Genomic DNA, 12135 nt, shown 5'->3' on the forward strand with positions numbered 1-12135 from the left:
ACAAAAGGTGGCTGAGTACATTTCCCAGACCAGAACAAGGGCTCTGTGTAAGCTCGAAAGCTTGTCTCGCTCACCAACAGAAGTTGGGCCAATAAAAGATATTATCTTACCCATGCTGTTTCTCTAAATAGTCACAGGCATTTTTGAAGATTTTACCCATTACCTTTTTTCTGACTAAATGGAACACTACCAAGATAGAAAGCAGTACTTAATGTCACAGTATATAAATAGCTCTGATAATAACAATGGCTCTTAGGGGGTGAGGCGGGATAGCAACATTTACCTCATGAAGACAGATGCTCTATATTTTCCTTGCTACAGAAAAATCAATGAATAGATGATGCTACAAATAAGGACATACCATGGTGAAATTGTGAGCCACTTTGTGCAAGTCAGTGCAACCCTGTGCATCAGCAAAAGAGCGGATTCCAAGGCAGTTGGATGGGTGAAGCTGTTTCATTAAGAACTTACAGCATGCTTCCACAACCTGAGAGAGCTGGAGAAGGCAAGCTGTAGATAACAGGCACTCAATATTATCTTCTTTTAATTCAAGGCGACCTAGCAATATTAAAAGAAGGGTGCTCATTATTTATGAAAGAATATTGACTGTAATTCCAACAAGAGATTTTCACAGACTAAGTGAGAGAGAGAGAGAGAGAAAGAAAACGTGGCTGAAATGGTAATTCTGGTTCCTCTGCTTTTATTTTTCATCAAACCCGAAAAAAATCATAAACACAGAATTATTTTCAAAACATCGGACTAAGACAATAACATTCCTACAAAACAATCCAAAAATTCAAAATTAGTAACTTGCATAATATAGTTCAAAAGAATTATGAAAAATATTCTCCTTTCACCGATCAGAATTCATCTGAAATATTTTGACATTTGCCAACTAACTAGAGAGACTACATCCCACTGAGTTGCCGTAGGTAATCGCAGTAATAGTAGTTTTAATAAATAAGCAGTTGAATTGTACGGTGCACCATTTCTATCAAATATCTGAAATCTAATAATGGAATATGATGTTCACTTAGAGACAAAACATCAGAGAAACATTACTACCCTTTTCTTCATTCTTATTACCTGTATATGCATATTGAACCAAAGCCCACAGTGCATTTGGCTCTACACCTTCCATCTTGATTTCTTCCTGTCTTGCTTCTCTTACATCATTAGTAAACATGGCTGCAAAATAGTCCGAAACAGAGGAGAGAACTAATCTGAGAACATATTGGAGAAAGAGGAGAAAAAAATACCTTAGTGAAGCTGACGTTTGTGAATAAATGCTTCATTATTTTGCCCTTTGAAGGTGCATTGTACTGAGGAAAGCATTTTAAACTTGACAAACTACTTCATGCCCCAGTTCCTTCCCATGAATAATGAAGTACTGTTACTGAAAGTACATTTTCTGCTTATGTAAATGATTTACCCTTTTAGTGCTCAGTGACTTTTTGTAATTGCCATATAAAAATAACATATAAAGAAGCAAATATATAGCATTCGATACTGTATGAAAAATACCTGGAAAAAACAATCAATTATTAATTTTAAATGGTAAAAGAATTATTTCTTAATAATTTTAAAAAATACTTTAAAATATTTTATTTATGTTCCTCATAGGCTAATTGATACAATCATCAATGACAGAACCTACCTACCCAATAGAACTGGAGATCATACAAATCATAAAATTCCTCATGTGAGTATAGTAAGTCAGTCACAGGAATACGGCAATAGTAGAGTTATCTCTTTTGTGTAAAAAGAACAGGAGTACTTGTGGCACCTTAGAGATTAACAAATTTATGTGATCATAAACTTTCGTGAGCTACAGCTCACTTCATCGGATGCATTACTTTTGTCAACTGTTTGGGATGAGTGGATGTCTAGGTTAATGTTCAATGAACAGTTATTTGCATCAGAGACAGAGCAAAACACTGAATACATATTATAACAGTAATATATTTTCAAGAATTAAGGTAGCTGAAGATGTGATTAGAGTGGAAAAGCAAGGGGAATGCTTGGTAGTATTTCTTAACAGATATTTGGATTAACTGCATGCATTTTACAGATGAACTACATAAAATTATGCCTTAGTTTATTAATTGCAAAGTCATAGATTGCTGACTGTGTTGCAGCCATTACTTTTCATTAAATTGTGTCTGCATATCTTCCATCTGTTATCCATTGCATCATCTTTGTCCAGGGCTGCATCAGGTAAATACTTTTTGCTAGCCTTTTGGAGGCAATGGAGATGGGTGAGAATGTGTAGAACTTGAATTAAACACAATTTGACCGTGAGGAAAATGGCTTAAAAAGCATTTTAAGCATTTCAAAGGACATAAGAGTATTCTGTAATCTCTGTAATAAAAAATTCCTTTTATGTCCCACTCTTGATAAACTAGGTTATTCAGTCCCAGAGGATAATTAGAATAAATTGTCAGGATGGCTATCCATGTGGCAGTTCTAGGTGTTTTAGCTTTTCATTTAAATAAAACCTCAGCTTCTGATACTGCCTCTCAGAATAGGGTTCTGTACAGCATGAGTGTGGTATGAGATAAATTCATCTGGTCATTGAGGGAGATTTGTCAGATTGATTTTTTGATATGCTCCTGTTCAGTCAGAAGCCTTAGATTGTCCTGGGACCATGTAGTCATATTTCATTTGGGGAAGTTTAGAAAGTGAAAGGTTCTTTGAATGAACTAGATTTGAATGAATTAAGAAAACAAATTTTAAAATAACTTGTAATTCATTATATTCTGCCATTAAAATTCAGAACCAGACATGTAAACTAAATATCTCACTTTGACAATATTGTAATAATATTTAGGGCTGTAACAGGGAAAAAAGTGGTGGCTGCAACAGTGGCCTAGGCTAAGACCTAGTCTACACACAGATCACTGGTATAACTATTTCAGTAAGGGGTGTGATTTTTGCAATGCGGTTATATCTCTATAAGTCCTAGGGTAGACACAATTATACTACTGAAAAGATGCCTTATAACTGTACAGTTTATTCCCCTTCTGTACAGGAATAAGATATACTGGTATAAGCACATTTAAGCCACTCTAGGGGTAGTTATACCTCTTAAACTAAACATAGAATTAAATCGCTACAACTCTTGTGTAAACACGGCCTTAGGCTTGCTCTACACTCAAAATGACTGCACCACAACTAAGGTGGAGTAGAGTTTGTCTGGGCTTACCCTGGAAGGATAGCTCTGCTTTATTGTGGGGAGGGCGGGGGGAGAAGGTGGTCAGATACTGCTGTAAAAAAGGTGCTCGGTGGTCAGCTTTGCAGCAATGACTCCCACTCCCCCCCCAAGGAATTCCAGTACAGAGGAACTTGGATATAAAATATCAGCTTTCCCCCTCCTTTCTAGAAGCTATCTGTGCTCTGGTTTTCAGACACATCACCATCATCACAGTTCAGATGATACCAGGAATTTTTGGACTTCTATTTAAGAACAATTTCAGAGTAACTGATAGGCTTTTGAAACTTCTTTTGGTAAGTACTGCATTGGAAGTAGCTTTTAATTTCTGTATCGATGATTAAGTAGTTTACTTGGATTTTGCTGTATTTTAAGAAGAACTGTTGGCTTATTCTTGTCTGTTCCTTCTGAGTGTGCACACGCGCAGAACTTTAAAAAAAGTGATCAGGGTGGATTTGATTTGATTAAAATCATGATTTAAATCAATAGTCAGGAAGACTTGATTTAATCATGGATTTCTACATAAAAGTGCATTCTTGTTGGTCATAACCTTAATACATATTCTTCACAACTCAGAGATAGATGTAGGTTTCATTTTTAGAAGGTACACGCTATACATTTAAGTGATTTATTTTGAAAACTTTTCAGATTAGTTTTATAGCTATATCAGAAAATGAATGATTGTTTGGTTATTTCATTTACCAAAAGTAATTGAAGCAGACATTTATGAAGTCACTGGGAGGTGAACTACCTCCAATTCAACAGGTTAATAATTAATATTTGGAGGCTTTTCTTGCCATGCTTTGTTAGGAGGAGAACATCACCAGACGGACATTTAAATTGTTTTATTTAACTAAAACAACAACATTAAGTGTTCTGGATTTTTTTCTTCAACAGCAAACATATAATTTTTTAAAAAAACAAGCATATGAATTTTTGAATTTAGTTAAACATTCAAGTTTTTTAAAATCAGGTTTGTTTTTTTGTTAAAATTGTTTTTAACTAAAACAGTTAAATGAAATATTTAAAGAACAAACAAAATTAAATCGACTAGATCAGCCAGATCAACATGAGAAACTGAAAATATTGGTTTCTGCAGCTAACTTGGTCATCTTCACCTTCATTTTCCTGTTTGTTCATAATCTGGAAGGAAAAACAAGCTTTTCTGCTTTTTCAGGTCCCAAACGATTTCTCAATTTGGAATGAATTAGTCCAAAAGACGAAAATATTCTTTCTACCGGCAGAAGAAGGAGATAGACAATCCAACATCTCCTTTTGTTCCTTTGGTTAACTGTCCTAACTTTTAAAAAATTGTGCCTAATTTGTCATTTGAATTTGTCTGGCTTCAGCTTCTGGCCACTGGTTCTTGCTATGCCTTTCTCCACTAGATTAAAGAACCCTTCAGTAACCAGTATTTTAAGTCTCTCTGTAAGGCATTTTCCCCAGCCTCAAATAATTTTTGTGGTTCTTTCTGCATCCCTTCCAATTTTTCAACTTCTTTTTTAATACATGGACTCCAGAACTTGATGAATTATTTCAGTCTTGCCAAATCCAAACGGAGGTAAAATCACTGTCTGGCTCTTACTCACAAGTTCCCCATTTATATGTCCCAGGATCACATTAGCCCTTTTTGCCACACCATCGCACTGGAAGCTAATGTTTAGTTGTTTGACCACTATGATCCCTAAAACCTTTTCTGAGTCACTGCTTTCCAGGCTACAGTCCCTCGTTCAGCAGGTGTGGCCTGCAATTCTCGTTTCTATATGTATAACTTTGCATTTGACATTTTGTTTGAATGAGCTCAGCTTATCAAACAACCCAGATTGCTCTGTATCACTGCCCTGTCCTCATTTGTATTTTAATCAGCATAATTTTATATTTATTTCCAGATCACTGATTAAATTGTTGAACAGCATCAGGCCAATCACCAATTCCTGTAGGACCCCACTAGAAATACCCATAATTGATGATGATTCCTCACTGACTACTACTTTTTGAGATTTGTCAGTTGGCCAGTTCTTTATTGATATTGAATACAGTAGTACTAATTTTTGAATCAGAATGTTATGCAGTACTAAGTCAAATGCCTTACAAAAGTCTAAGTATATTACATCTGTGCTGTTACGTTTATCAAGCAAACCTGTAATCTCAAAGAATGAATCAAGTTAAAACCTATGTTCCATAAAACCATGTTGGCTGGCACAGATATATCCCTATCCTTTAATTCTCTGTCAATTAAATCCCATATATCAGCTTTTCCATTATTTTGTCTCAGACTGAAGTCAGGCTAACTTGCTTATCATTATCCAGGTCATCCCACTTAACCTTTTTGATTACTGGCATATTAGTACTCTTCCAGATGAAAAACACATACTACTTAAATACCATCCAATTTATTTCAATTATTTTGCAAAACTACAAATGCCAAGACATTGGAATCTTAATATCTAGGAAACTGACACTACCTGCCTACATGTTCAGACTTTTGAGGTCCTAAGTGAAATATCAGTTTATTGCTTTCCAGTCTATTCTCCAGAACATAAATATATATTTAAATATCTTCAGAAAAGCTGCTATATGTTAAGGCTGGCCAACAAGAACTGACGGTACAGCAGTTTCATGAGAGTGGCAAACTGTATGGGATAGGCTGGTCTTACAATTGTGCAAACTATAACACTGAATTAATTCTGAAGACACAAGGGAACATCCAATACATGTTAAATTTAATTTTTTTCTTCATGAACAGTAAAAAATACTACAGTCCTTGAAATATTTTCAAAATTGATTCTGGGTAGGGATTTAATTGTTTTTGTTTGCCAAATCTTTGAGTGTCACAGGTGGGAATTAACATTGTACCCATTAGAATTACTTTTGATCATGTATCACAGGGAAGAGACAGAAGTAAATTTTTAGTTTCCCAAGTCTATTTGGTCAAAACCTCCTCTTTCTTGAATCTTATTTTAAAGCAAAATAGTTAACCCTCACACCACAGATGCACAAATGTAAGTAAGACAATGTAATTTATTTTAGAATCAAGAATCTTTTATATATTTACCTATGAGCTGGAATTCTGCGATCACCAGCAACTAATACCACATCACATAGCTGTTTGTGTCTCAGGTAGTTTTCCATTTTTTTAAAGGTTTGTTCAGCATGGTTGAGTGCCTGAAAAAATTCATCTGATGTACAAGGCTCCATAGTTTGGCAAGATGAGAGAGTCTGACTGCTGTTGGAAGTCCTGAAGAACATAACAAAATCTTAGTATGGCTAATATTTTAATACAGCAATTTTGTTCACAGCTGAAACAATGAAAGTCACGCCTGCATTTTAGAAGTGATATATACTACTCAGGTTAACACTTTGTCTCTTGCAATTACTTTTATTCACATCTTCCCTCCTTTCTGTGGGTGTGGTCCAAAGTCCATTGAAGAGTGGAAAGATGATCTAGTGCAGTAGTTCTCAATCTTTTGCATTGGTGCCCCTTTTCACACAGCAAGCCTCTGAGTGCGGCCCCTCTTATAAATTAAAACCACATTTTTCCAGTTTGAGAACCCCTGATCTAGTGATTAGGGGTTTAGCCTGGAGCTCAGAAGACCAGAGTTCCATTACTTGCTTTACCACAGACTCCCTGTGTAGGTTTAGGCAAGACAATGAGGCCTGGTCTATATTTAAAATCCGCATCCCTGACCAATGCAGCTATGCTGATTTAGCTACATCTACACCGGAGGTTACACTGATGGAAGAATGTTTTTATCAATCTAGCTAGCATCATTTGGGGAAGTCGTGTTCCTATATAGACAGAAAAATCCCTTTCATCCATGTAGACTACATCCACACTACAGGGTTATGCTGGCATAGGTATGGCAACATATCTACATTGCAGCTGGGACCACGTCTCAGCACAGGGAGACAGACATGCATTAACTCTGCTCAAGCTAGCACACTAAAAATAGCAGTGTGAATGTTGCAGCATAGCCTAGCCACACAAGTTTGGATCCAATGGGTTGGGTAGACTTGTACTTGGGCAGCTAGCCTTTGCCGCTACCCATGCTGCAATCTCCACGCTATTATTTTTAACATACTAGCTCAAGCAAGCTAGTGTGCATCTGTCTACCTAGGCGGGGAAGCATGCTCCCAGCTGCAGTATACACATACCATTAGCCTCTTTGATCATCTGTAAAATGGGTATAACATTTTCATTTCCTCACAGGTTGTTGTAAGGCTCTTGGATACTGTTGTAATGGAGGCCATATCAGTACTTTTGAGAGATAAATGTCTAAAAGTGACCTTTCTATACAACTCCTTTGAGGATAAATTTAGGAAAATAAATATTTACATACACATAGTTATGACACGCATGCAGTGGAAATATTTTTATTGTCAAATATCTTGGAATGTGAGTTGGTGAAAATACACTTCAGTTAATAACACTTTCCCTTTTTACTCTTTCAAGCTTAAATCGATGTAAATTACTTCACTCAGAGGGGTGGTATTTTTACACCCCGAGTGACGTAACTTATGTCGACTTCAGCAGTAGCATAGTCAAGGCCTAGGACTTCAATCCAGCATAGAATTTAAGCACTTGCTTTATTTTCATCATGAGTAGTTCTTTGGAAGTCAGCTCATTACTTGGGTCTTAAAACATTTAACACTGAAGACCACTGAACACAGTCTGAGCGCCACCAGTTTAAGGGATTTTGTTTCTCCAAGCAAGATTTTTGATTAGGTATTTTTGCCTGGGAAAGTGGTTCACTGTTCAGTACCGAAACAATTAATCATGGTGGCACTGAAGTAATCATAATTAGGCTTCAATATTAACAGCCTATTAAAAAGTGGGAGGGTGGAATACACACCTATCCTTTTGCTGTTCAAGCTGCACTGCTGCAGCTCAACTAGGACACAGAGCAGCAGTTTATAATGTGAAAGCTATCTCTGAAAGCAGAAGAAAGAAATGTCAATTTTTTCTAAATTCTGGAGGAGGTGGGAGCACAGTGTCAGGGAACATGTAAACTGTGGATTTTTATAATCTCAGATAGTAACAAAGCAAACCAAAAATATTAATTACTACATAAGAATTCTAGTGAATACTAGCCCTGCCTACCATAATTAAGGTTACAAATCCATCATTCTTTACAAGCAGCTGTTTTCAAACATTCCATTTTCAAAAATATTCACCTTTTATGGCTTGTCTACATTTGATTCACTACATCGGTGTAACTGCAGCAGCACTTCAGTGCAGACACTACCTACACTGATAGGAGGGGTTCTCCCATCAGCATAGGTAATTCCACTCCCCCAAGAGGAAGTAGGTAGATTGATGGAAGAATTCTTCCATCAACCTAGCACTGTCTACACTGGAGATTAGCTTGTCGTTACTATGCCACTCAGGGATGTGAATTTTTCCTACCTTTGAGTGAAGCAGCTTCTTAGTGCAGACCATGCCTTAGACTGAGCTTCTCAATGCTTTGGCTTTGCCAATAAAATAAAATTTTTAAATCTGAGCAAACTTCATTGTGGTAGAGTGGAAAAAAACCCATATTTTATCCTTTTCCCATTATAAAGAGTTCTAAACATCCTTTTTGGAATTAGTATATAGGACCAACATCTGAGATTTTAAACTTAGCATGGACATTGTTCCTCTTGAGGACTAGTACCTTTGGCTTGAAAAACAATTATTCAATAAATACCATTTTTTAAAAGTTGCCTACCCATACTACCATTAGTCTAGTTAGTTTAAACTAAGGCTTTGTTTCACTGCCAAGAAAAAGTTGCATTTTTACCATGGCATAACAAATATACATTAGTTATCCTGCTGTAAAATTCTCGTGGAGACAAGTTTCTGTAGTTTTACTGTGAGGTAAACTAGGTGAGGTCAACCACAGGCAGGATTATAAAGGCTGATCTTGCCTAGCTACCTCGCAGTAAAGACTACCTGCAGTGCCTAGTCTCTACTAGGATTTTACAGTTGGAATAGCTAATGGAATACAGTTATCCTCTATAACACAAAAAACTCCACACACACTATACCATTTTTGCTGTGAAACCAAGCAGCGGTAAAAATACAGGAAGCTGCTGAAGTCTTTTCTAGACTAGGGTTCGCAATGGTGCTACCAATGGAAACTTTTTTGCAAAAATCTTTAGTGCATAATAGGTCAAATACATTGTTCATGTATTTTGGTCAGTAGACGGAGGCAAGGAATGTAACTCACCACTGGAACTTTAAGGTATCAGCTTTTTCTGAGTTATTAGTATATGTAAACTGACAAATATTTATATGATACTTCACAAACATGGAATAAGATGTTCCTTCCCAGAACAGTTCACAATCAAAAATCAACAAGACATCAATTCAAGTAACAGAGTGTGTGGAAAGTTTGTTGAAAAGGAGAATGAGGTCGGAAGGATTCTTGGGATATGAAGGAGAAGGCATTTGGCAAACAGGAAGTAGGAGATTTTTTCAAATTTAGAGCTCAGCATGAATGCAGGCATGAAGCCATATTGGAATTGTTAGCGAGGAATAGGAGAAACATAGGCAGTAAGAGACTCGGGGGGGGGGAGGGGAAGAGAAGGGGAAATTAGGAGGAAATGAGAATAGAGGTGGTTGTAGGAGAGAGTAAGGGAAGAGAGAGTATATACACCCTTGAACTTGAGGACTAAGGCCTTGTCTACACTATAGAAAGGTATTGTGCTAATGGCAGATCACGGATCTAGCATCTACATACAAAAATGCTCCTAATAGTATACATGTGTGCTAAACATTTTTCAGATGAGACTTGCTTTGATCATGGCTAACCACTTTCAGTCTGATAAGATAAGAAATAAGAAGCCAGCGAAAGGATTCAAATATTGAAGGGAGGTGGTATGGACAGAGCAAAAGGAGATGACATTAATTGTACTGTTTTGGAGAGAACAGAGACAGGAAGGCTAAAAAGCATAATTTTACAGTACCCAAGATGACAAATGATAAAGGCATGGGCAAGAGTTTTAAATAGGGGAATGCCAAGAAAAGAATAAATTTTAGTGGTCCCAGAAGAAGCAGCAAATACCCTTTAGTGGGAAAATGGATATTTGGGAAGAGAGGGCATGATAACAGGGGAAAAGAATAAAAGATGACATTGAGTTTGAGATTTAGAGACCAGGATTTAATGCTGATAGAAAGGGATTAGAAGGAACTAAAAAAGATCTTTAGTTCTGTAAAGACTGAGATGACACTGACATCTAGATCTCAGAGATGCACAAGACAATTGTGAAAACCAGTACAAAACAAAACTCCTCAAAATCTGTCAGAGTAAGACACAAGATACACGAGGAACAGACCCCTGTTGAGTAAAAAGGTCTTTTAAAAAAGCAACCTACACCTTTCACAATAGAACAATGCTAAAATGAATTTTCTGACTCAGGTGGGAAAAAAATCCAGAAAAAAAGATTTTTTTTTTAGCCCCTGTATGTATGTGAGGCCTCTCTGGAGACAAACAGGACATTAACACTTTCTATAACTGCCTTAATTACTGAGAACTGTCTTATTTATATGTATGCTGACAATTTCGGTTTTAAAAGGGAAAATTTGTTTTCATATTATCAGTGTGTCTATTCTGATTTTGGTTTATTTCATAGGACAGAGCAATACAACCAGTACTTACTCCTTCTATAAGTCCCTCAGTTAGTATTAAGTGTCTTAGTATCATCGTAGTTCAAACAAATCCACAACTGAGAAATCTACAAACAACCATTATTTCAGGGTGGATCTGCTTTGCACAAAGCGCTGTACAAACACATAGGACATGCTCCCTGTTCCAAAGAATTTACAATCTAAAAAGACAATAGAGTGAGGGGTGGGGGGAAGGATACAATATACTAGCAAACTGATCAGTGATGTCTGGCACAGATCTGGTTAGTTCCATGGTATTGTTTATGTTTTAATTTGTATTTATTTAATCATTGAATAAGCTATCCCTAACAATCTTCCAGAGATATCTAGGTGAAATGAACTCTCTATGCTTAGGCTACACTAGAGGTGTCTGGTTTTTGACCGGAAAGTCCGGTCTAATAGGGGACCTGACAGTGTCCGGTCAGATCTACTAACCGGACACCAAAAGTCTGGTTCATGCGGGCAGGGAGGCACCAGGTCATCACCCGTACCACCCCCTACTCAGCTGGGGCCACCTCCTACCTGCCTAGGGTAGCTGCTGCTCTGTGACCCAGCTCTGCAGGCGAGTCTCTCCCAAACCGAGCAGAGGGGGAGAGTAAGGGGGGGAAAAGCAGCAAGCAATGGGGAGTGGAGGAGGAAAGAGGAACAAACGGGAGGCATGGCCTTGGGAAGGAAAAGGCAGGGCAGGGGAGTGTCCCGTTTTTAAATATTACAAAGTTGGCAACCCTAAGATATACCCTACAGTATTTAAGAGTTAATACTCAGCAGCACTACAAGAGGTGTAAGAGATGATCAATAGCAAAAAGGATCTCATGTATAGGCCCCAACATACATGTTAAGATTTTAAACTTTCATAACACCAGAAACAATGTAAATCCCTTTCTTCCTTCTGCTTTGGCCCACATATTCCCATATGGCATGGTGGGAGGAGACATGCAGAATATAAGACTATTTCTTCTATCATGGTGTGCTTCCAGGGCCTACAACATGGCACTCAGCTAGAGAGGAGTGCAGACGCAAGAACTTTCCACACACACATGACATTTCTCTCCTACAGATCTCTGCAGATCAGTGGGCTTGGAACCCCATTCTCCTTTATGACAGAGGGGGGTGGGTGGTATGTGTGTGCACATGCGTGCCTGTCCAGACAAGTTTTCCCTCTTTTACAGAAGAATTCAATGAAAAAAACTGCGTTAAAATGAAAAGGAGTACTTGTGGTACCTTAGAGACTAACCAATTTATTTGAGCATAAGCTTTCGTGAGCTACAGCTCACTT

General features: G+C 37.4%; 1 protein-coding gene across 2 annotated transcripts in view; it reads right to left on the reverse strand.

Moving 5' to 3' along the window:
• KLHL5 (kelch like family member 5) overlaps nucleotides 1–12135 on the reverse strand; it is a 92147-nt gene that overhangs the window by 33314 nt on the left and 46698 nt on the right. The window contains exons 1-4 of one of the 2 annotated variants that reach the window (XM_077815747.1): nucleotides 8065–8121; nucleotides 6267–6449; nucleotides 1087–1223; nucleotides 362–558 (exon numbers count right to left, since the gene is read on the reverse strand). In XM_077815747.1, coding sequence (XP_077671873.1) covers nucleotides 362–558; nucleotides 1087–1223; nucleotides 6267–6409 — 477 coding nt within the window. In that variant the 5' untranslated portion in view covers nucleotides 6410–6449; nucleotides 8065–8121. Of the gene's footprint in view, nucleotides 1–361; nucleotides 559–1086; nucleotides 1224–6266; nucleotides 6450–8064; nucleotides 8122–12135 lie in introns of those variants that run through there. The other variant, XM_077815745.1, reaches the window with a different exon arrangement.

This window comes from Eretmochelys imbricata, chromosome 4, assembly GCF_965152235.1.
Source record: "Eretmochelys imbricata isolate rEreImb1 chromosome 4, rEreImb1.hap1, whole genome shotgun sequence".
NCBI lineage: Eukaryota > Metazoa > Chordata > Testudines > Cheloniidae > Eretmochelys > Eretmochelys imbricata.